Source organism: Bactrocera tryoni, chromosome 1, assembly GCF_016617805.1.
Source record: "Bactrocera tryoni isolate S06 chromosome 1, CSIRO_BtryS06_freeze2, whole genome shotgun sequence".
NCBI lineage: Eukaryota > Metazoa > Arthropoda > Insecta > Diptera > Tephritidae > Bactrocera > Bactrocera tryoni.
Window position 1 is genome coordinate 18,945,968 of NC_052499.1, and position 25,985 is coordinate 18,971,952.

Below are 25,985 nucleotides of genomic sequence, written 5' to 3' on the forward strand. Positions count from 1 at the left end.
CTTTGCTCAACAAATTTCGACATCGCAAAAAACGAAAAACTCACTTTTAGCAGCTCACAAAACGACACGTATCTCAAGCACTAATGAATATTTTGACATGAAATTTGACATAAATGTGACTGACAGTACTACCAACCTAAAAAAAAAAATAATTCTCCAAATCCTTCGACGCGCGCAGTTTATATTCAAATGTCACCTTATTTTTTGGGCACAGTAGTATAACTTTTAAGATATAAGGAATGCACTTGTTAAGGGTATATAGCTTCGATGCAACCAAAGTTATCGTTTTTTCATGTTTTGTATTGTTATTAATAATATAGTGTTCATATACTTTTTATTTTTATTTTCATTTAATTTTTTTGTTTCTTTTTTATTTTAATTTATTTAATTTTTTCTAATTTTGCTTTATTTTATCATCCCGTTTGTGTTAATATTTCTGCTGAGTTTGCTATTTCTACACATTCGTGTTATTTGCACTAGCTTAAATGGCTTGGCTTACTTTTACAAAAGTGCAGTTGATGTTTTAAGTTCCCAACACAAATTATGCAAATTTTTAAAGCACAGTTACGAAAACATTTTGTATTGCGATATTATATAAGTTTTTATAGTGCATATTGCCAAAAAAAAATCATTAACATCTACTTGAATGCACACACCGTTAAAGTAAAAGTTGGTTACTTCACAATGATTTTATTTTTGAATGGCACAATACTTTAGTATCGAAAGTTCACACCAAAAATAATGGCTTTTTGAGTTTTTGATTTATGGAGGCTTGAATTATGGCACTCTGTGTTAGCTTAATTTCGGCTGATAATGCTTTCGGGTGACAAAGGTGTACGAAACCTTACAAAAACCAGTCAAAGATACTAAATGCGAGTACGCACAGTATGGAGAGAGGCTTTACACTTTAGAAAAAACACAAAAATAACTTAAGTGAGTTGAAAATTTTATATTGAGTTTGACCTTTATTAGATTTATCCGAATATAATATAATCGTATAGCGCCCACTCGAATTGGTTATTTAGATTTTAAATTTACGAACTGTTCTTCAATGAAATCTGAAAAGTAATGTTTCTTGAAGGTCAAGGAATAAAAAACATATTTTTAAATATTTTTCAAGCAATAATTTCAAACTCAGACATGAAAAAACATAGTTACACTATGCTGTTTATTACAAAGGACAAATAAGGAAACTATAATAAAATTTCAAAATTAAGAATGACTATGGTTTTCGTCTCGTAAACTTAAAGATCTGACAAATATTTGGTATATTTTTTGAAATAACGCCATAATTCCATAATTGAAGTTCCATAATTCTAAAAAAATCGAATAATTACTTTGCTTCCGCTACTACTATTCCAGTAGAGGTCTTCCAAGCTGAAGTAAACACACAAAAGTCGTCTGTCACCTTGATTTTCAAGGATACTATCGTCTCTCCCGGAATCTGTTTGATCGTGTGAAACCAAATCGTAATACACTGATTATAGCGACCCTCCAACTTTTCGACATCATTTCTGTAGTACACTTTGTCCTTTGCTTAGAAATAGGAATCACTTTCGGCAATCATCCATTCATTCGACGAAAAATTCTTCTCAGCTAGCATTCTTTTGAGATCTGATGATAGGAAATAGTCGCTGGTGGCCAGAAACAATTCGGTAGTAGATGCGGAAACAATTCGAATTTTGAATTCGATTCAAAGATTTTTGCACAGAGCTTTTTCATACCCAAATATTCGTGAGTGATATGATGTACACTTTCAGTTCATATGGTTAGAGTGACCGCTTTCTCGAACAACTTCACTTTACGGGCATCCAAAATTATTTTGTCTACTTTTTTGATATTAACGTCGGTAAATACCTTTTTGCACTACTTCACCGTCTTCGGTACTCATTTCACTACGATTTAACTAAGCGTATCAATCCTTGGGGGTTGATTTTTCCTAGTCTTTACTTCAACTGTATTCTTTCTCTTCAAAAAGCAATATTTTCACAACACGCGTAATTCTTTTTGTGCATTTTTTCACAATAATAAATGTTGCTTCTCTCAAAATGATACAGTTCACAAACTAATGTTCCAAGAATTGTCAAATTTATACACGCATGAAGGTTAGGGCTAACTAAAAATTGTATGGATATAATTCTGGTACAGATTAGTATATATGTATATGTCAACCCATTGACTTTTCAATTGATCTGTTGATCTTTATTTCTTAATAGCAGTTTTCAGTTCCCGGTACAGAACAGTGTGCAGGTAACTATTTAAAATTACTGGTATATTTTATTTATGCCAGTAGTGTGTTCTATTCGCCAACGTACGGATAACGAACCTTATTGGTTAGGGAAAAATTGAAAAGTGGGGGCCATCCAGGTCTGTGAGTGATATGGTGTGTTGTAAAAAGTTCATACTAAAACACTGCATTACTTTGTATTTTACAATCCAGTCATATTTTTCTTCTGAAACATACTTATTCAACACCTTTTTTGTAACATTTCTAGAATACCAAGTTGATGCATTGCCACAATTAACTGACGTAAACATATTTCGGATTAAAAGTAAACGGGTTTAAAATTAATTGAGTGAGGAAAAAACGATTTTATTAATTACCCAACGTTTCTACGTAATATATCTTGTAGTAGAAACATTGAACCTAATTGAACTTTTCTCTGAAATTAGTTGCAATGCATTCGGCTATTAAACCGTTAATTAGGTGTTTTGTTGAATACAAGGGTTGCCAAAAGCACTGGATATTATGGGTACTCTAAAGTTGTCTCATTGAAAATTGTGTTAATTGGTATAATAGTTAGTTCAGAGAAATATTAAAATGATCAGTCATCAATGCAATAGGGTTCGTTGGAAAAACGAAGCCAAGAACATTTCCGAAAACGGAAGGGCATTGCTATTTATACAAATATACATATGAAATAGCAATGGCTTATGAAAAGATATGACTCTAGGAATCTCCACTGCCACGCATAACCCAACTTATAGAAGTAGGATTAATGTTTAAAACTTGATCAAATATTTAGCGGATCATCTCTTTCCTCTTCTATTTGAGGACTGTATAGGTCAACCACCATATTTGCCAGATTTGTATTTGAAACTGAAAAATCGGAATTCTGAAAAATATTTTTCGATTCTGTTTGCAACGTTATCTAAATGAACAAGTCTTGATCATCTCTGATCATGAGTGTATGTCGTAGTCACATACTCAGCTAACTAGACTATTATGGTATACGAAGTAGACCAGGAACCGGACATATGTTCTTTCATCGCCATATGCTCCAAAATGTCTCATGTCTCCCAATATCTTTCGAAACAAATCTTCGGATCTCCGTTTAATTGTGACAAATGAAAACCAACGAATATACAGAGTCCGGCACTCGAAGTGTAACCAACTTCAGACCGTTCGCACTGGTATCAGCTGTTTATAAATTTGCTGAATGACAGTTCGGAGTATTGTTCACAAGTGTACAAAGGCGTTTTGCCAAAAGTGAACGCAAAAAAAATGATCAGCAATGGAATTCAAACGTAATAGTGTGATTGCTTTATATTTAGCTGGAAAATCACAGCCAGCAATAGTTCGTGAGCCCAAACACCTTAATGTGAATAAAGTTTACAATTGTTGCAATGATACTGGTAGCCTCGCAAAAAGCCATGGAGGTGGTCATCAAAAGACTGTACGTGACTGTCACGTGAGATGGTTCGGAAAGTGTTGAAGTGACTTGAGCGAAATCCACGACGAAATGCCAATCAAATGGCTAAAGAACTGAAAATATCCGACCACAGCATCCGACGCATATTGAGAAATGAGCTCAAGGTCAAGCCTTACAAGTTCCAAAAGGCCCATGATCTCACACCGAAGCAGCAACAAGTAAGACTTGAGAGAGCGAAGCAGTTGCTTCGCTTGGCCGAACATTGTGTTTTCTGACGAAAAAATTTTTCCAACTGAGCAATTACGAACTCTCAAAACGATAGGGTTTACTTGACCGATCGTTCATACGAAAATCTAAGTAATCGGTTGGCCACCAGGAGGCAGCACCCGCCACAAATCCAATTGTTTTCATTGAGCCTGGTGTCAAAGTAAATGCGACATATTATCGGGAAAGTGTTCTGGAGGCTGCTTTGAAGCCGTGGGCAAACAAACATTTCGGTCGCAAACCATGGACGTTTCAACAAGACTCAGCACCGTCTCACAAAGCGCGAGTGAACCAAGAATGGCTGAAAAACAACGTTCCGAACTTCATTACGACCACACAATGGCTCTCGAATTCACCAGATGCGAATCCAATGAATTATTCTCTCTGGGCCATTTTGGAGAGCAAGGTCCGAAGTAAAAAAAACACCAGTCTCGAGATGCTGAAGAAAGCCATTGTCCGTGAGTGGGCCAAAATACCGGCAAGTCATATTCGGGCAGCTTGCGATTCGTTTTTTGACCATCTCAAGGCCATAGTTAAGGCAAAAGGTGGTCATATCCAGCAAAAGTGAATTGGTCCTGAAGTTATGATTATTTTCACACATTTTGTACTTTAAAATACATATATAAAAATAATTTTCCAACCCGAATTTATGGCGTTTTCAATTAGTTATTGGAGTGCCGGAGCCTGTAAGTTTCCCTGTGTTAACATTTTCATAACATTTGTTCGATAACAGATATTATTTGTTTCTAGATTTATAAAATAGGTCAGTGGTATGACATTTGAGTCGATTTAAGGGGTCCATTTTATATTAAAGTCACGGTTACATTTCGTTACATTGTCTATGGGCCTATAATTGTCTAAACTGTTTTTGTTTTTTAGTTCGCAAATAAAAATTAAAGCAATTCGAAATACCAGATGAACACAAGCCGTTCTTCAGAGAAGGTCTATCTTTCTTTAAAAAAAAAAATATACTGGAAGTGAATGAATAGACTTTTTGGAACTCCAAATTATTTGTATTTACCGTTAGCAATGTGGATTTAAAATAAATTAAATTACCAAAAAGCTTTTCCCGGACAGTGCTAGACTCTCGTAGGCAATTTCAAAGCTTCACGTTGAATAACGATTTTTTTCATTGATCTTTATCAGCCACCAGGGGTACCTCTCAACCCATTCATTGTGGTATATATTCAAACTTAAAACTATATTATACTTGTACTTAATACAAATCTTTAGTACTTATACTCGTCATTCCTTTGACATATAAATTTTTGAAGCTACCCTCGTAAAACCACAAATTAAACCATAATTTATTACCCCTCCTTCTTTCGCACTTTCGAAAATTTAAATTAGCTGCAACTAATTACATTAAAACATTTTTAGATCAAACAGCAAATTAACGAAGAACAATGCAGCTTCCACCAATTATTAGAAGCATTGTGATTAAGCTCACAGCTTCGTTACGAAAAAGGTTTAAAGAAGAAAGGGAAGAATGTGCATTAGGCTGTTGACTTTCCCAGAACAAGTTATGAGTTATAAATGCATACTAATGTATTTCGAAAGATGTTACTATGCATATTAGGGTGGTGCTGAGGTTTGTCACTTTCTTTCTCTTCAAGAACCGTTTCACCGTCGTCGAAATCGGATCACTATATGGTATGGAGCATAGAGCTGCCATACAGAAGGATCGAAATCAAGTGCCTGTTAGGAAAACTTGTTCATTTAATGAGATATCTTCACGAAATTTGGCATGACGTATTATCTAAGAGAATAGTGCAATCTCCAAACAAATTGTTCAGATGGGATCCCTTTAGTATGTAGCTGCCACACAAACAGAACGGTCTGAATTAACTGTTTAAATGGAAAGCTTGTTCATTTGACGAGATATTTCCACGAAATTTGGCATGAGATTTTATCTGAGGGAATAATGCAATCTCCAAAGAAATTGTTCAAATCGGATCACAATAGCATAAAGCTATCATACAAACTGACGAATATTTTGAATTTGTGAAGGATTTTATAATTCTTATTTTGATTTGAGATTGAGTGCAAGCGAGACGAATACAATTGATAATGATTGATTTTAAGAACCACCTTAATGTAATTTTTTTATTTAATGCTAGTTATAAATTTGCCTTGCTCTACATTTTCTTATTAAGAATGCATGCTATATTTTCCCTTCAAATATACTATATGTATATATAATATGAAAATACATACATACATTGTTATATACATATGTTTTATACATAAATACACCCTTGCATATATGCACTCGTGTGCCACTTTCAATAATTTTCCCAACATTCTAATTGTTCTAGACCTTCCGTCGGCGTCAAAGCTGGTAAATGTAATATAATACACAATAAATATATACTTTATGTATATACATATGTATATATTCATTTGTATATGCATATGTATGTACATCTGATAAGCGGTACTTCACTTTAGTCTTAAGTTTCTCAATGTTATCGCATATTTACTTATATCATAATCGAATTCTTTTCGAATGTTATTAGAGTTTTCTTTTTTGGTATACCAAAAGTTGTAATATGAGTAAGACTTTTTCAAGTGCAAAGCAATTTTTATATGAAAAACAATCATAACTATACTTCTACACATAACTTTCTTTATTTTGTCTTCTCCGAATAAGCCTTTAAAGAAATGTAATATTACAAATAACTTCTTCTTGGTTGTTGAACCTCAGAATGGCCTTTTTTCCTTGTGGCTTTCGCCCTTTTTGGTGCGTTTATTATGTCAGCATATGACCAAACTGTGGGCCCGATAGTGAAACGCCGCTATAACGGCTCATTGCGATGCATTGCTCGTAGGCAGCGCTTTACTATTTTCAATCAACTTAAATTCAGCATAACAAGTGGCACTCGGAGCGCTGCGCGTTTTAGCCACTAAGTACACACAGTCATACCTTAATGTATTATAGGTGTACATATTTACATAAAAACAGACTTACTTCAAAACATATACTTATATAATACATTCATTCATACATACATACTTATATACATTTGTATCAAGGCAACATTTATATTTGCTTAGGAATGTTCATGAATTGAAGCACTCACAACTGGCAGGTGGAATGCATAAATAATTTGTTTAAATAAAAAAAAATTAATTAATTTTCTAAAAAATATTGTAAATTTAGAGTTTTTTGTCTATTGAATTCTCCTGCCTAAAAATATCGGTAATGACCATTTACAAGCACATCACAATTGTTGTACTAAATGTAGGTCATGATAGTTTTATTCACAATAAGCAAATGCATATGTATTCATATAAATATATATGTACATATACAGGGTGTTTGACAGGTTTAACTCGCTGTTGAAGTAAAAACAAAAACAATTTATACAGTGTCTTCCAATTTTGGATAGTTTTCCAAATAGTTCTGAAATTTGCCGTTGAAGTTGACTGTGGAAAGTTTTCTTTTCCTCCAGCATAGTTTCAGACTACCTAAGTTCAGCCTATAAAAAGGTCGATGTTGACTGTGGGAATGTTGGAGGGGGAGTTTTTCTCTCTCTCTCCCTCAAGCATAGTTTTAAACTACCGAAGTGCGGCCTAAACAAATTTTGTATCAGTCTAAGAAAAATGTTTAGTCGCACCTAACTGTCAAAAGTTGAATGTGAAAAGCTGAGATGGAAATATTTAGGTACTATGGTTTACTATGAACCAGCCCGGTTAAAGTTTGATCTTGAGTGCTTACCGTAGTCACGTACTCAATGAACTCTACTGTAATGATATATAAAGTAAACCAAAGCCAGGGAGTTATTCCTTCAGCGGCACGTTGTTGAAAAATGTGATCTCCCAAGAGCAATCTTCTAATTTACATTAAAAGAGGAGAATGGTGAGCGACGAATTAGTTGATCAGTGTTAACATTTTCATCACATTTATTCGTAAACAGATAATTTTTTATTTTTAGTATTATGAAATAAGTCGGTTGTAGGACTTTTGAGTTGATTGAAGGGGTCCATGCTACAAAAAGAAACATTTCGATACGCTCAAAAAGTGCGGGTTCTTTGTGCTAGCTTTTCACGCTGCACTCGAAATTAGTTAGGGAGTGTCGATAGTATCAAGTATCTGACTCGCCTGGGTCATAGCGGAGTCGTTGGGAACTGTAAAGCCGATGAGATCGCAGGAGAGAACACCTTGTTCCGATTACATCTGACTGACCCCAATTCATTGTCACTGTTGTCCTATCGTGTTCTAGTTCTTGATCTCTGAATTTCGTGTGAGCATAGCAGACGCTGGTTAACAATGGACTCCTGTACAACTGCGGTATCCTTTTGGCCTTGTGCGGATCGCAGGAATTCCCATGAAATACATACTTACTCTGGCTCAGTAAGGTTCTTCTTGCCGCAATCATAATAATACTTATTAATCATTGTCCAATATGCATACATGTCAACCTAGCTGTCAAAATTGTACGGAAGAAAATTAGGTAGACATATCGAGGCATTTTCTTCCCCATTGCCTAGGAAGACTGCGGGTAAAAAATCTTGGTAGTCATATTTTCAGCGAACTAAACTTCTAAGCGGTTTTAATAGGCTTTTCGGACAACACTTTGAGGTATTTAGGTATCGAAATGAACCGGCGTTATCAGCTGTCCGAGTGGGTTCTGTTTTGGAATCGACCCTTTAACATAACTTAGCTTAACCTGACTGTTCTTGATCGGTTAACAACGATATTAATCAATTATTTTCCAAATTTTATTTCGCAGTGTTGAATATTGACGTTGTTGTAACCTTAGAAATGCTGGATAATTGTTAGTTCTTTTCAGGATATGAATTCCGGTCACAAATATGCGAAGGTCGTCGTGAAGTTCGTACTACGTCCGCACTACTGCCCCGCCCAGTTAAACGGAAATCCTAATGGTGGCCCCGTCTCAAAGATGGTCAAATGTACATATCTACTAAACTAGTGCAGCTAACTCAACCAAATTCGCTTAGAAAAAGTCTTTTTAGCATTACTTTAAACACTGTGAAAATGGTTAAAATCAGATAATAACCACGCCCACTCTAATATAACGATTTTGTTGAAAACCACTAAAAATGCAACAGCTTACGGAAGTACGGTACAGAAGACCTTTATAGGAGGAGATGCACGAATCGGACAATGGGCGTGGCACCGCCCACCTTTAGATGAAATCCGATATCTCAGGAACAGCTTGACCGATTTGGCTCGTGTGCCTACCCAAACACTCCTATTAAACACTCTGAAAACGGACGAAATTGGATGACAACTACGCCTACTTCTCATAAATTGCATCTAATTCTTTCACTTTACTGTGCAATCAAATACCAATGTATGAATGATCTCAAGTTATTTCATCTTACGTCCAAAAATTAAAGACGTCGAACATTAAATTATGCCAAAAATGGGTAAAATCAGGCCAACGCTTTCTTTATCCCCTTTATTCTATCTAACATAATTACTTTCCAACTTCTGCTTGATTTTATACCGTATCCATCGGTCAAAGATCTGGCTATCGAAGTCAATCGTATGAGTTTTAATATCTTAGGATATTTTCTAATTTTTTTTCGGTAACTCTTTCGAGGTTAATGATCCAATGAGTTTTTTAACAACTCACTCTGAGCACAAGCGCTTTAACCAAATCTGTAATTAAACTTAATAGATCTTCAATTTTGATTAATCATTATGCTCTTCGGAGCTTTAGGCCGAGCCAAAGTCACCAAGCAGCCGAAAAACATTTATTACCTGAGTAACTATATGCGTCTCCCACTAATTATGCCGTTATGCCGAAGTTAGAACATTAATTATAAATATTGAACATACATACATATGTATGTGCATATATTCGTATATGTGTTTAAAATGCGAGTAGCGAGCATCAGCCGAAGTGCATTACAAACACCACGATGCGTTCGTCTAATGTGCAGGCGAGCGTTTAGTAAATACCTCTAATAACCGAATGTGTTGCTGCGGCCGCATAATGAGCTTCCGTTGCCATTAGATGAACAGATTTGCAACAGAGACCCATATACAATCGTATACACACACATACGCATATAAGCCGACATTTGTTTGTCCGTCCAAAAACACGCGCTCCATTAGCATTGTTAACTTGTCCATTTAGCTGTAGAACGGCTTAGCGAACCAAGAGAACGACAAACGACACGCCACCAACATGAGTCGGCGTCCAAACAAATAGGCAACACGGTGAATCTGATCGATGGCCTCATAATGGCGTTGCAAATGAGTGGCCGGCTTTGACGACAGCCATGCGGATGAACAAGAGGGCTCTGCTGTAAATTCAGGGCAGGGCAGTTGGGTCGACGAGCACACAACTTTCGATACATTCATTGGATTTCTGTTGTTGACTTGTTTGACCCGCCGTCGTCGGCGTCGTTTTTGTGCAACAAATCCACATTACTTATACATGCGAGTAAAATACCTTTCACACCCGCTATATACATCTAATGGTACCCTGTTCGCCCATTCAGCGGCTCAGCGCTAACCCACCCACAGTTGGTGCGGTTTGAGGTTAGTTAATTTCGTCAGCATTGTTAGTCCGTCTCTTCGTACTATTGCTTTCTATATATTGCAGTATTGTTGTGGTGATGTTGCGATTAAAGGTTAGACTTCGTGTTTCACGGTTCGCTCCATTCATCCAAAACGACATTATCCACAACTTAACACACATTTCACTGCTCCACATATGGCTCTGAACTCACCGTGTGGCATGAGTGCAGGCAGAGGCGGTGAGAGTTGTGGACAGCAAGTGCCCGAGCTCGCCGACCAGCTGAACAACAAGTTTAGAAGAAAGTTAATTTTTGGCTATGTGGTTAAGTGTCTTTTTGGCAATTTTTTACTGTTTTTACTAAAAAATAGTATATGTATTTTATATGTGTGCCTAACTGGCTTCTTTATGCATTGCAGCCTTATGAACTTGCCTTCCCTTCCATGACACCATTAATGCTTAAATAATTTTGGCTGAATTGTCAACACATTGCTTGTACTGCCATCAAGAAATTAGTAGTACCGTTAATTTTCAGTCGAGATCCGGAAGATTCTTCACCATATTAAATAATAGAATATGTAACTTTTTGCGATTGTCAACATACTATGATTTTGGATTCGTGTAGAGAAGACACCGAAGAAATATTCGATAATAGAACCGCATACTGGTAGGTGTGTTGAACTGGGTGCCGTGAATATCTTGTTAAATCCGGTTCCACCAATCGATATCATCATGGTCAAAGTCTGCGAATCATATGTCCACACAATGGATCTCCTTCTTACAAAAATCACCGTTTTTAAGATTCCTTAAATGCGTTCACTTTTTTCGCTATGTGTTTTCATATCCCTTCACGTATATGGGTTTCACCTCTAGCTGATCTAGCCGAAGATTGAGTTCCAAGGCGGATATTGTCCATAACCTCAAGCCGGAAGTTGAATTCCACTTTATTCTGTCAGTTGCCTCGCTGACTTCAAATAATAAAGGTATCTTTATTATCATATGTTCTCTTGGCTTTTGGTGTTTCATTCCCGTGCTATACAACAGTACCTCATATGACCTTCTGTCTTATTGGTACCAATGCGGTATGTCAAAAATGTTAGTCCGATCGCTATTGTCAAAGGTTTATGAAAGATTATTAGCTGATTCATCTCAGAACTTCCTTCTCAATTGTTCTGACTATATGAAATTATTGTTGAAGCACCTTGAATACCTCTTTTTCAGTCAACCAGGAGTAATGAGTTAGGTTTGTGACAGTCTCAAGTCCATAACTAAGTTACTCTCATTTAAGGAGTTGGGGCATCACAAAGGCCATATTCAAAACTGTCAAAGTACGATCCTTCAAGCCTTACTAGTATAATATATATGTAATCTGAATGCTTATGACAGCTTCATACCCGCTAATAAAGTAGTCTAATGGCATGTAATCGCATCTCCATGACAGCCAATAGACTTATTCCAGGCTGATAACGTCTGTGGTAAAGGCTTCGAAATAATGATAATATTACCGGCGCTCTGAAGTACATACCTCCAATCCGTCCTATGTTCAAATGTCGATCAGCAAATAATGCAGATTTCTTTGTTTGCGAGGCAGACTGCGGGAAGCACTTTCAAAAATGTCAAACATATGTAATTTCAACTTTCATATTCTTAGACTTACTCATAAATATGAGACAAAAATCCTCGACTTGACAAATAGCTGGCGCTACTAGACAGACAGTTGAAGCAAAAACTTGCTTGATGATGAGTTTTCAGACCCAGCCCCAGTAAAATCAACCGTCCAGGATTGTTACCCCAAGTTTAGACGTGGTGAAATAAGCACCGAAGACAGTGAACACTGTGGACGCCCAAAAGAGGTTGTTTCACCAAGACAATGCACCATGTCCAAAGTCCGTGCAAACGATGGCAAAAATCCATGAATTGGGCTTGGAATGGCTTCCACTTCCTTCGTATTCTCCAGATCTGGCCACCAGAGATTATTTCCAGTTCTCAGATCTCAAAAGAATACTCGCTGGGAGGAAATTTTCGGTAAATGATGAGATGATAGCCGAAATTAAGGCCGATTTGAAGCAAAGAACAAATTTTTCAACAAAAGTGGCAACGAAAAGTTGAAGGGTCGCTATAAACAGTGTATCTCCTATGAAGAGAACTACGGGGTTCAATAAGAGCGCTACAAAAACTTTTTGAAATAAAACTTTTTTAAATATCAATGAAACTATTTATTCCTATGAAAGTACATTAGATGCCATTATGTATGGAACTCGATTTCTTTAGCATGGCCACCACGGGCACGCTTGTAGAAGCCAGACGTTGAACTCAATTTGTTGGCATAGGGCATAGACTTGACGTACCCCACAGGAATTAGTCTAATGGCGTCAAATCGCACGACCGAGGCGGCCAATTGACTGGATCATTTCGTGAGCTAACACGTTCACCAAACTTGGTTTTCAATAAATCGATTGTGACATTCGCCATGTGGCTTGTGGCGCCGTCCTGTTGAAACCACATATTCTCCAAGTCCATATCAACCAATAAAAAATATTTGTTTGTTATTGAGCGGTAGGGATTCCCATTCACAGTAATGTGCCGATCTTGATCATCACTGAAGAAGTATGGTCCAATGACGACGCCGACCCATAAACCGCACCAAACCGTAATTTTTATACCCTGAACAGGGTATATAAAGTTTGTCACGAAGTTTGTTATCGTTTTGAAATTTTGTAAACGTCATTTTCTCTTCACGAAGCTGCTCATTTGTTGGAACTGCCGATATCGGATCACTATAACATATAGCTGCCATACAAACTGAACGATCGGAATCAAGTTCTTGTATGGAAAACTTTCACATTTCACAATGTATCTTCACGAAATTTGGTACAGATTATTTTCTAAAACAACAATGTAATCTCCGAAGAAATTGTTCAGATCGGTTAACTATAGCATATAGCTGCCATGCAAACTGAATGATCGGAATCAAATGCTTGCATGGGAAACTTCCTCATCATACGACGTATCTTCACGAAATTTGGCATGGATTACTGCTTAAGGTTACAATATAATCTCCAAAAAAATTGTTCAAAACGAATTACTATAGCATATAGCTTCCATACAAATTGAACACATAGTTACTAAGAGAAATGCACCTGCGAAGGGTATTTAGCTTCGGTGCAACCGAAGTTAACGTTTTTTCTTGTTTTTGGGATACAATGATGACTCATGAAAAACCCGCTCTAAAAGTGGAGCAAACTGACTCCGAATTTCGGCAGTAAATTTTAATAATTTCGACTCATTGCTGGATCGTATATCTTTTCATGATATGGCAAACCTTACTGAAGAAAAATGTCGGTAGCGTCGCTACCATGTTTCACTATGGCAGGCCAAGAATTTTTCAATTGAACTGTTTTGTGTTTGCAAGCGATTAAACTTTTTTCTAAACACTTGCATATATGTTTAAATATATTTACACGTTTTTTATTGTTCCAAAAAAAATATAAAAACCAAAAAAATGTTGCAAACTTTCTTTGCTTCTAATTTGCGGTGGTTTTATTTTCTTCATTTCCGTTTGAAATTACCGTAATAAGCTTATGAACGCGATTTGGAGATTATTTTTTCAGCTTTACTTTTTTAATTTCTGCTTTTAATTTCTTACACATATATGTATGTACAGAACATACATATGTATGTATTTATCTATACACGCATAGTACGAGTATAGTAGTTTTGCAAGTCAGTGTTGCTTTGGTTGATGAAATTTTGGCCAATGCTTTGCTGCTTCCGTCGAAAGCACATTTCATGTTCCAAACTTACTATTATATACATACACTATATTCGTATATAAATACACATTACACATATGCATATAAATATATACAATTTAATTTTCAGAAGTAGTTGTACATATTATAACAACTCTTATGGTACATTCATATTGAGAACTATCAACTTTCGTACGTGCAAAAAATAATATTTTGTTGAAATAGAAATGTCAGTATATATTTATAAAACTAATTCATGCATAAATAGTTGGAAATCATACATATTCATGTTGTTTTGTAAAAAAAACTATTGTAGCCCAGTTGTGCGGCTTTCTATTCTTATCAAAAAAAATTCCTATGGCATTTGCATACTCAGGCTCCTAATAGCCAGTTGGTGAAAAATATTCTGTTCTAAATATAAAATATACAGTTATTTACCTTACATGTGCTTTTTGTAGAAACACAAAAGCAATAATTTTATATGGGTAAAAATTTGCTATAAATAAATAATACCAATTTTTAAGCAAAAATATAATTATTTAATTATATACTTAAATATATAATTAATTTAATATGTAAAATTCAATATGTCAATAGGGTTTACATAATAACGCATTTTCTCGCTACATTCGAGTATTAACATATTATTTGCAGTATAAAAGCTGCATTCCCACATTTCACTCTCCCGGGCTTGGCGAGTCGAACAAACAAGTGGTGTAAAGCACAAAAAATAGTATAGAAATAGAGCAGCAAGCGATCAATATACTTAAAGCAGATTTCCACATAGATATAAAATAACAAATTTTTACAAAAAAAAGCTTCAAAATTTTATATTTTACCATAAAAATAGTTTATCTCTTAAAGAGCTTTTGCAGAATATTATGACCCTTTTTAGATTCTTGAATGGCATTTTCTCGGCAGATTCAAAATGTTTAATCTCCGTATCAAAACTATTTCAATGTTTGGATAATTTTCAAAGAAAATTTAGTACTTATTTTCTGTAAAGAAGGAAACACAGATATTTTTCTACAATTTTCAATCAAGTAAATATAAAAAGCTATCGTTTAAGAAGCCATGAGATATGGAGTGTTTTCAAGATAAAGCCTGCTTTAGACAATCATCCAATGATAATCTTCTTTCATGTAAAAGCGAGTTCTGATTATAAACTAGCATTTATACGAACTAGACGTGGACCAAATATCTACTTCTACGTATATCTGTTTCCTAACACACCCACTTGCGCAGAACTAACGGCGTGGATGTTAGGGCCAATGATATGAATATCACCGGCATACGCCGGCAGTTGTACGCTCTTGAAGAAGATTTTACCTTCTCTACTCAGATCTGCAGCTCGAATTATTTTCTCCAGTAGATTGAAGAAGTCGCACAATAAGGGGTCGCCTTGTTTTGGTCTCGAACGGCTCACAGAGGTCCTTCCCGATCCGGACGACGCGTTTGGTGTTCCTCAATATCAGTTTACACAGCCGTATTAGTTTTGCGGGAATACCAAATTCAGACATAGTGGCATAACGGCAGCACCTTTTCTCTGATAAAAGCAGCTTTTAAATCAACGAAGAGATGCTTCGTGTCAGTTGTTGATTTTTCAGGTCTAAAGCCACACTGATAAGGTCCAATCAGTTTGTTGATGGTGGGATTTAATCTTACACACAAAACGTGATGTTGAGGAGATTTATCCTAAGGTATCTAGTTAACGCAGATTGAGGGGTCTCCCTTTTTGTGAATCGGGCAGAGCGCACCTAAATTCCATTCGTTGGGCATGCTTTCGTCCAATCATATTCCACAAAGAAGCTAATGCATGCTTCTAATCAGTTCTTCGCCGCTGTATTTGAACAGCTTCGAATCCATCGCCCCCACCGCTTTGTTGTTCTTCAGGCGGGTAATTGCTATTCGAACTTTTTCATGGTCGTGCAATGGAACGTCTGCTTCATCGTCATGAATTGGGGAGTCTGGTTCACCATCTCTAGGTGTTATGTTGTCACTGCCATTCAGCAGGCTGAAAAATTTTTCCCTCCATAATTTCAGTATGTTCTGGGCATCAGTCACCAGATCACCTCTGGAGGTTCTACATGAGTATGTTCCGGTCATGAAACCTTCTGTTGGTCGCCCCATCTTTTCGTAGAATTTTCGAGCCCTACCCCTGTCGGGCAACTTGTCAAGCTCTTCATACTCAAGCATTTCGGTCTCTCTGTTTTTTTGTCTGCAAATGCGCCTCGCTTCCCTCTTCAACTCTCAGCATCTATCCCATCTTGCACGCCTTGTGGTCGATTGAAACGTAGGCAGTCTGTTTTCTCTCCGCTGCGACACGGCACTCGTCGTCGTACCAGCTGTTCTTTTGCAATTCCCGAAAACCAATGGTTCCGGTTGCAGCTGTAGGTAAGGAACTTAAAATGCTGTCCCACAGTCCCTTATGCCAGGTTGCTGATGAGTTCTCTCAGAGACCGGGAGTGCAAGTAGAGCAAAAAATCAGAGTTTGCAAGCTGCAATAAAGTTTTTGAAAGAAATTAAATATTTTTCAAGTTATACGCGAACTCCGACGGCGCTGAAAAAGGTACTCCCACTGCTGCAGTCTTTCAGTTTTCAGTCTGCAGTTTTCATTAGATGAAGCCGAAAAACAAATTCTCTTCTAGATATACAGATGTAGTATCTATGGTGAAAAAAATCGAAGAATACATTTTTTTTAGAAAAACGCATTTACAGTGAACTGATGAAGCTGATTGAACTGAGCGATGGCCACGCTTTCGAAGGCTTTATACAAAAACTTTTTGTGGGACAATTTAAATTTTTAGTATAGTATTTACAAAGATAAAACTTTTAGAAATATAAACAAGTTTTTTTTATTTCACGCTAAGTGTAGCCAATAATTAGTCGGTTAAGTACCATCTCAAAGATTAAAAATGCCTATAAATAGATCTATTATTCTGAAAAAGCTCAAGCACTCTCATATCGAAGTTTCGTCCACTATGTATATTATACATTTTCGAATAATTTTAAGTGTTTTTTTGTGTTTAGGTCGTCAACAAAATTCCTATAACGCGCATAGAAAAGAAAACCGATCGGTTTTAGAGAAAAATCATTAGTGCGAACCCACTGACTCATATGTTATACAATAAGCTTAACACTTGCTATGTGAGTACATGTATATGTAATACATATTATGTATGTAAGTATTGTATGTCAGTCAAATGCACTATTTTATTTTGCACTCTTAGTAAATGCGATTTTCATGTGACATTCTGTCGCTCTGACATTTATCACCTTTTTAGTTCAATAGGTCGCTTAAAATGTGTGCTTCCTATAAATGGCAGCGTCTGTATGTATCTGTATTTGCATGAGTATTAGCGTACATATTTCTACGAACATACATACTTACATACACAAAGACAATTCGCACATTGCTTGTGCCATTGTTTCATTATGCGTGGAGCCTCTCTTAAATCCCATTCCATCTAATTTTTCACTAAAAAGCAATGAAAAGCAACAAACTAAAGGGAGAGAGGCTCACTCCATCGATATGTAAAATAATTAAAGGTATAATAACCCACATGTCATATTAAAAACAAATACTCGAAACTTTTTAGCGAGGCGAGTGACACCACTTAAAAGGTTGGGGTTAGGTTAGATTAGGTTGAATGAGCTGCTATAAAAAATAATATAATATAAATATACATACCGCCAATGCCCATATGGACTCCACTAAGCTTTAAGTCTAATGATGGTTTAAACTGTACAATAAATTTAATTATAGACTTTTATGCTCATTACCAGTACCGGAGAGAATCTAATATATCTATATTAGGGAGTTTTTTTTAACCATTTATTTTTTTTCAGTCCCGTCACGAAATTTCCTTGGACATACCCTAAAAAAATTCCCTGAAAATTTTAGCTCTTAATATTAACATTAAGAACTGGACCAAGGCATGTAAAAATTTTCAATAGAAAATACACTACAATCGTTAGTTTTTATCTTTAAATTCCTACATATCAGAAGTATTTTAGACGCATTTTAGACGCATATTTCTCAGAATTGTTCACTCTACAAAAGTGCCCAGTGCAACAAAGTCGGAACTCACAACGGCGAGGTAGTACGGGGCTCTAAACCCGATTTTCCAAGAATTTCACATTTTTTTGTATATATCTCGTCAATAACAAGAGCTATAGAAAAAATTTACGTGACAAATTTGCAGGAAATTTTATTTGCTATAACAAAGGTTCGAGGTGAAAATCGCTATCATTAATACTTCTCGAGATATTCGGCTTTTTAAGTACTATAGTATAATATATAAAAGAAAGTCGTGTTAGTTACACTATTTATAACTCAAGAACGGCTAAAGCAATTTAGCTGAAAATTGGTGGAGAGGTAGCTTAGAACCAGCGGACGGACATAGGGTACTTTGTATCCGTTTATGTTAAAAGTCAGTACAATTCGACTTCTGAAGATATTTTGCATCAAATTCGTGTCCTCTCCAAAAATGACGATCTTGAGATGAATAAATAGATACTCTTTGCTTTGCTTTACTCTTGATCGAAGACCTGTGTTATAGTTTATTTTTCAGGTTAGGAATGGTAACGCCAAATTGAGAAATGAATGACTGACTTGCTTAATGTAAATCTTCTGAAGATTTTTTTGAGCAATTGTTGACTATCGGCAATAGTTGAGTACCTGTTAAAGAATCGAGCGGATTGATTTCATTTTTCCGATAATGTCTGTAACTTTGTCTCATCGAAAGATGATTTTATCAACAAACATCATTACTAACCACAAAAGTAATGGATTGTTGAGTGAGCGAGCTACATTAACGGCAAAGAATAATGATGTAGAAGACCTTATCTACGAGTTCAGAATGAGGACATCGGATCAATGCATAAATTCAAATCTATTGGTTAAGTAATGAATGAAGGTGAAGCCACTATCTAATCAATTGAATATTTAAACTCCTTGGATGAGTCTGGCTTGCCAACGCCTAATTTTAGTAATAATGCTTCGAAACATATACCAAATAAAACTATAAGCATTGTGATATGCTTTACAATACTCAAAGGAAAATTCGGGAATGAAGTTTTCATTCGGTGTATACTGATGATCCCAACAGATATGGCGTTTGAGGTTAAAATACTTCAATTTCCGATTCTGCCATTCGTAAAGACCATTAACAAATTACAAGATCAATCTTTTAAAGTTTGTGGTCCGGAATATGCTTTTTGCATGGTCAATTATATACATATGGCGTGTTCAAGGGACGGAAGATCATCTGCGTTGTTTGTTCTTGCGCCTGATAATTAAATAGAAAAATTCGTCTATCACAAGGTACTTAACTGAAGAGTACGACCTCTGCACTACAATACGTGAACAATAAAAAATCATTAAAATACTTAAATATTTTATTTGTACTTCCTAAAAATGGACTTAATAAAGTACCATAAATCAGCTTGTTTGTTTCCAGAGTTCGCCGGATCCTCTAGTTTTCTATGTATTACACTTGGGATTACCATATATTAAGATTCTAATGTTTCTCGGGCCCATGTTAACAGCTCTTGTCCTTATATAAAATTTTTGATCGTTTATATTTTTATACTCTGAGCAGGGTATATTATTCGGAAACTCTATGAATACGCCTCTACGCGAATTAGTCACTCGGTTTTTGAGAAAACAATCTGAAACTTGCTGCAAGAAGCTGCTCAGAACCGCTCCGAAACGCCGATATCAGGTTACTTAGGACATACTTAGCTGTCACACATACTGAAGAATCAAAATCCTGATGAAATTTGACACGGATTATTTTTCAGGACAGTGGAGTAGTCTCCAAGCCAATTGTTTAGATCGTAACAAATCACTATAGCATATAAGTATCACACAAACAGACCAATCAAAATCGTTTTCTTAAATAGTTTCAGGAATCAGTTATGATATCTAAAATCCCGTTTGCTTGGTTGAGACAATGTGAGGTTTGATAGGTTGACAGTTAAATACATTGGTTCGTGACATCATGGATGGAAAGAGTGGAAGACTTTATTTACAATAACTATGAAAGATTGAGGATGGAGTCATGTGTAGAAGTTCACGCAAGTGAGGAAAGTTCTCTGATCGCCATTCACTTGGGAGAGGCCAGAAACGATTCTTTTACAGATGGCTCAAGCAGCTCACTACTTCCGGTCTTTGACCAAGTATCCTCTGGGTAGCCTAAGAATATCCGTTTGAAGGCGAGCTAAAGTGAGATCCCCCATAGGGTTGTGCGATGGGTTTGGGACCCGCCACGTAAAAAAACACCCCCAGTGAATAGGTATAACCAGCCTCGGAAGAGAGACCCCCTTTTTGATGAAAGTTTGACTGTTCATTTCCGGTATGACATTATGTGTCGCAATCCTGTTTCTTTCCTTCTGGTTTGGTGTTTCAACTGACGCTCGTTGACTGCTAGAGTTCACAACAGCTATTTTCAATTGTATTATAAATACAATAATTTTAACATATAAAAATAATTATTTTTAATTATTTTCTTTGCAGCTCTAGGTTTAATTCAATTAGTGCATGCCGCCTCGTCCGGTGTTACAAGTACGGAGGCATATTTCAATGGTTCGGCCTACCTGCGACTGCTGACACCGATGCCAATTTGGGATCATTCCGCCATAAGTTTTCGCTCCTGTCGCGGTGAGTAAGACCTCAAAAATTGCACGATCTGAAAGACTCCCTCTTAAATCAAGTAATACAACTGACACATCACTTTCCTACTCCCCGTCTTACAGGTGGTGAAATTTTAGCTCAACAATATAATAAGAACTCTTTCGTCATCACTGTGCTGAGTGATTTTCTGCAAGTCTCACTGGCCGGTCCGGCGGTGATTGGCCCCAACAACCGTTTAGATGTTAAGCTACCCTACCACTTACTCGACAATCACTGGCACACGCTACAGTTCAAGTACGAATATGGTAATCTCTACTTGTACATCGATCGCACGTCGTTAGTTTTCGGTAAGTACACGCATTACGGTAACACCATGTCATACATTGTAGCTATTATGTAACAAGCTTCATTACTTTACCGACTTTAATTACAGCGAATTCCACGTATAACAGCCAATTTCTGACTAATCAAGATATCGGCAATGAGGCGGCTATTTTAATATTGGGCAACTCATTTAGCGGTTGTCTACAAGATGGACCCGGTTTGCTTTTCATCAATGGCTCTGTGCAGAATGTCGTCTACGGTCCTTGTCCGTTGAGTACCGGTCCGTGTGGCGATCATGATACACTCATGCTTGGACAAGATAATTATTGCTCAAATAATCCGTGTATGAGTCATGGTCAGTGTATACCGTTAAATGATGGTTACGAATGCCGTTGTACGCCACGTTACACGGGTAAGAATTGTCAAATCGATAACGGTTCGCCGTGTGCGCGTAATCCCTGCGCGAATAGCGGTAACTGTACCGAAGACGTGCGCGGCGATTATCAGTGCAAATGCACAACGAATTACAGCGGACGCAATTGTGAAACGGAAATCAATGTGCATCCCGCCTGCCAACCGAATCCGTGTTTAAATAACGGCGCTTGCATTGTAGCGCCGGGTTCGACGAAAGTCGAGTGCGAATGTGCCAAAGGTTATGCGGGTGCGCGCTGTGAGAATGATGTGGACGATTGCGCTTCGCAACCTTGTCTGAATAACGGACGTTGCCTGGATTTGGTGAATGGCTTCACATGTGATTGCCGTGACACCGGCTTCACGGGTCCAAACTGTCAAACGAATATCGACGAATGCGAGGGCAGTCCGTGTAAACATGGCGGTCGTTGTTACGATCGCTACGGTTGGTTCATCTGTCAGTGTCCCGATGGTTGGGCCGGCGAGACGTGCGAGGAGCCAACGAACTGTAAGACGCAACAGTGCTTGAACGGCGGCACCTGCGTGAATAAGACGATCGGCTTCTATTGTCAGTGCGCGCCCGGCTATAGCGGTGAACTGTGCCAGCAGAGCCCACCGTGTCCGCAGTGTCCCATCGACTCGGAGTGCATTGGAGGGAAATGCATATGTAAGCCAGGCACAACGGGTAAGTCTCGCCAGTTGGCGGTTTATTTGTCTTTGTTTACGCCTTCGTTCGTACGCATTGCACGCATTTCATCGGTGTGCGCAGAATATGTGGGTTTAGTTTAAGCAAGTAAAATATTATATTTTTATATGAAATAAGTTAGTTGTAAGGGTTTTAAGTATGGTTAAAGTGGGTTAAAGGTTGCTTCTTCTTATTAAAACTATTTAAGTAGTTTACTATAAGCTTCTAAGCTGTCATTTTCTTGTACGAATTTAAAAGAAAGATATTTTAAACCTTCCTTCTGGCATGCCAAGCTTCTTCTGATATTAACCTCTCGCCCAACGAATCGTATGATGCACTCAGCCAGTGGGAATGCTTGGGTGAGAAGCGCAAGCGCTACATACCACCCGATTGGTTAAAAAAGAAACGCTGTGAGCTGAAATTAAGTACGAAAAGAAAAAATCTTATTGTGAAAATATATAAGTACTATTTTAGATTCCTACAAGCATTATTGTTATAGAGCTTTTAGACTATTTTAGTATTTTCAAGTAAAATGTATTAATTTTTGTACATATGGATGTGGTTATTTGGCAAGTTATACATACATATTTTCTGCTTTGGTGGTTTTAAAAATTATTTTTATATATTATGTATATATTATTTTTTCTGATACTGGTTTAATTCAATTCTACGGCCAAGTTAGCAATGAGTTTTTTCTTATAAAAACGGGACGGTTAATGCCGATCGCTTTAAAATCCAAAATTATGTTGAAATATGACTTTAAAATCGTTTACATTATGACAAAAAGTACCTGGAAATTCTAATTATAAAAAACCCAAAATATTTAATTATTCATCAATTTTTATTTTGTTGCCTCCAAATTGATATCCACCAGTTGTAATATACTTATGCCAACAATTTTTCCAGTTCTCGAAACACTTTTCAGCCCTTTTTAGGATTTTCCTTCAGCAAATTTTGTTTATCTCTTCAATCGACTGAAAATGGGTGGCAATTTCAGTTTGAGGAACAAGAAAAAATCACGGAACCAAAACAGATGAATGCGGAGGTTAAACGATGGTATTTATTGCGTTTATGGCTTTAAATGCGGTCACAATCGTCGCTCGTTGCTTTGGTGCATTTTCATCGTGTAAAATCAATGAATAATTCCGGCCATTTTCAACTGATGTTCTCACGCAAACGCCTAAATACGGTCAAATAGAACTCCTTATTGACCGTCTGTCTCTCCGGAACAAATTCATGATGCAGCAAATCACGTATATCAAAAAAACAATGACCATCGCCTTGATTTTTGAGCGGCTTTAGCATTATTCTGTCGTTTTTTCTCCCCCATTTCGATCATTGTTGATTTGTTTGCATGTCAAATTCATAAACCCATGTCGCATCGGCCGTTATAATGTTGAAGCGTGTTCAAAACGGACCTGTTTCCGGCATCCTTTTTGAAAAAAATTCAACTTTTTCTTGACGAGGCGAGCAAGAACGCGTTGCCTAAATATCCACCAAAATCATTCGAACGGACTCGCGAGAGATGTCGAGTTCTCTTGCCATCTCTCTAACACTTGCCTGACGATTTTTAAGTACCATATCTTTCACTTTTTTAGTATTTTCATCAGCTGAAGAGATCGAGGGTCGTCTAGAACGAGGCATGACTTCAGCGAACCTTTCAAGGTCTTGTACCACTAGTAGGCTTCTGTTTTTGATAAAACTGAATGAGCCCTTTCCAACATTCGCAACGACTTCGGACACGAAATTTGTTTAGAAATACAAAATTTGAGACAAATTCAGTCGAAATTCCTCAGAAGTTTCCAGTAAAGACCGCCAACTTCGCTAGTGCTTTCGGTTAGGTAATGAATAATTTTGGATGATCGGCACCTGCCATCAGTACACCGTGAAATTAAACTCGATATACGGTGAAAGCTTTGTCGCAAAATTGTTTTATTTTTTATTCAATAATACCGATATATACGACATCGCAGAGCTTGAGATTGTATTAAATCAGTATGTTTATATTAAAAGCTAGGTATTTCCATAATCTTGGTGGTTCTATGTATATATATGTAAATGGAGTATAACAAGGAACATGGGGACTAACAAATCGCTTAGTTGGCAACGCTAATTAATTGTAAAAATGAGAAATCCTGCCTTTAAGGCTTACTTTCTTAAAAAAAATGAAATTAGGGGAACGGACAGTTGCCTGACGTTGTCCTGAATGCGGACAGATCTTCATTCCATTTAACGCCATATTCGCCGTTGCCAAAGCGCAAAGGACCATACATCTTTCACAGAACCTTTCTCTCGAAAACTCGTAACGTCAAGTCATCATCGTCCATGCGTCTGCCCCACATAGCTAGACGGGAAAAATGAGTGACTTATAGAATTTGGTCTTTGTTCGCAGAGAGCGGGCTTTACTTCTCAATTGCCTACTCATTCCGAAATATATAGCATCTGTTGGCAAGAATTATTCTACGTTGGAATTCGAGGCTGATATTATTGTTGATGTTAATACTGGTTCCAGGATACACGAAATCATCTACGTCTTCGAAATTATGACTGTCAACAGTGACGTGGGAGCCTAGTCGCTAATTCGAAGACTGTTTGATGACAACTGTCAATGTGTTTTACGTGGGTATCTGCCTACGAAAGCTCAAATCCACGGTGTTATCTATTGCTAGTAGCACATAGATCAAATTAATGCGTTGATCAGCGCCCCAAAGTGCAAGTGCATCCACAACACTACACTCTGGAAGAAACCAAGGTATGAGTGCCGCCCCACACACATACACTTTGGTTCCAATCGGTTCGGGTGAAAACCAAAGGAAACACCCTAGCCACCTTGCTCGGGTTCGAGGCCCATCTAAAACCTCTGCCGTACTCTGGTTCCGGCACCCGGCCGCAGTGCGACTCCACATTGGACAATTGCCCTTCCTGCATTTAGGTTTAAACCACAGCCACCACGAATCTCCCCAAAGGGCCAAAACCCAATGAGCAGACTGAAGCGAACTTCAGGGGCGGCTGCTCCCCGTGGTACCATGTTTTAGTCTTTGGTGTGACCTGTAGCCCAAGCTTGCGCTTAAGCTACTGCCAGTCGAGCCCCCAAGAATTCCGAGGAACTCTTAAGAACCCGACTGGATGATGTGTTGTAAATGTTGTCCGTCAAATCCATTTAGTGTTTGTTATATTATCGCAAATCTATTCAAAGAATATGATAACATCTCAATATAGCACTTTTCTGACATCTCTAACAATGCCGACATTCAATAAACCAGACATGTGAATGTCGGACATAGTGCATTTGGATTTTAGTCGCCTCCTACGACAGGCATGCCTTACCGCGGGAATATTCTTATCTCCCTCCCCGCAGGGAGACTATTTGATGACAGGAGATATTTAGTCTTCCCCTCGTTCACTACCAGACCCATTTGCTTCGCTGCCTTATCCATTCTGGAGATAGCAGGACTAACGGCGCCGGTGTTGAGGTCAATGGTATCAATATCATCGGCGTACGCCAGCAGTAGCACACTCTTATAGAAGATTGTACATGATCGATTAAGCTCTGCAGCTTGAATGATTTTCTCCAGGAGTAGATTGAAGAAGTCACACCATGGGAAGTCGTCTTGTCTGAAACCTCGTTTGGTATCGAACGACACGGAGAGGTCCTTCCCCATCCTGACGGAGCTTTTGGTATTTTTCAACGTGAGTTTACACAGCCATATTAGTTTTGCGGGGATATCCGAGGCTGTTGTTTTATTTTCATTATAGGGGTTT

General features: G+C 37.3%; 1 protein-coding gene across 6 annotated transcripts in view; it reads left to right on the forward strand.

Moving 5' to 3' along the window:
• Nucleotides 1-25,985, forward strand: part of LOC120770688 (protein crumbs) — a 53,724-nt gene that overhangs the window by 16,268 nt on the left and 11,471 nt on the right. For all 6 annotated transcript variants that reach the window (XM_040098272.1, XM_040098277.1, XM_040098281.1 and 3 more), the window contains exons 2-4: nucleotides 20,687-20,830; nucleotides 20,926-21,150; nucleotides 21,237-22,223. In XM_040098272.1, coding sequence (XP_039954206.1) covers nucleotides 20,687-20,830; nucleotides 20,926-21,150; nucleotides 21,237-22,223 — 1,356 coding nt within the window. The remainder of the gene's footprint in view (nucleotides 1-20,686; nucleotides 20,831-20,925; nucleotides 21,151-21,236; nucleotides 22,224-25,985) is intronic.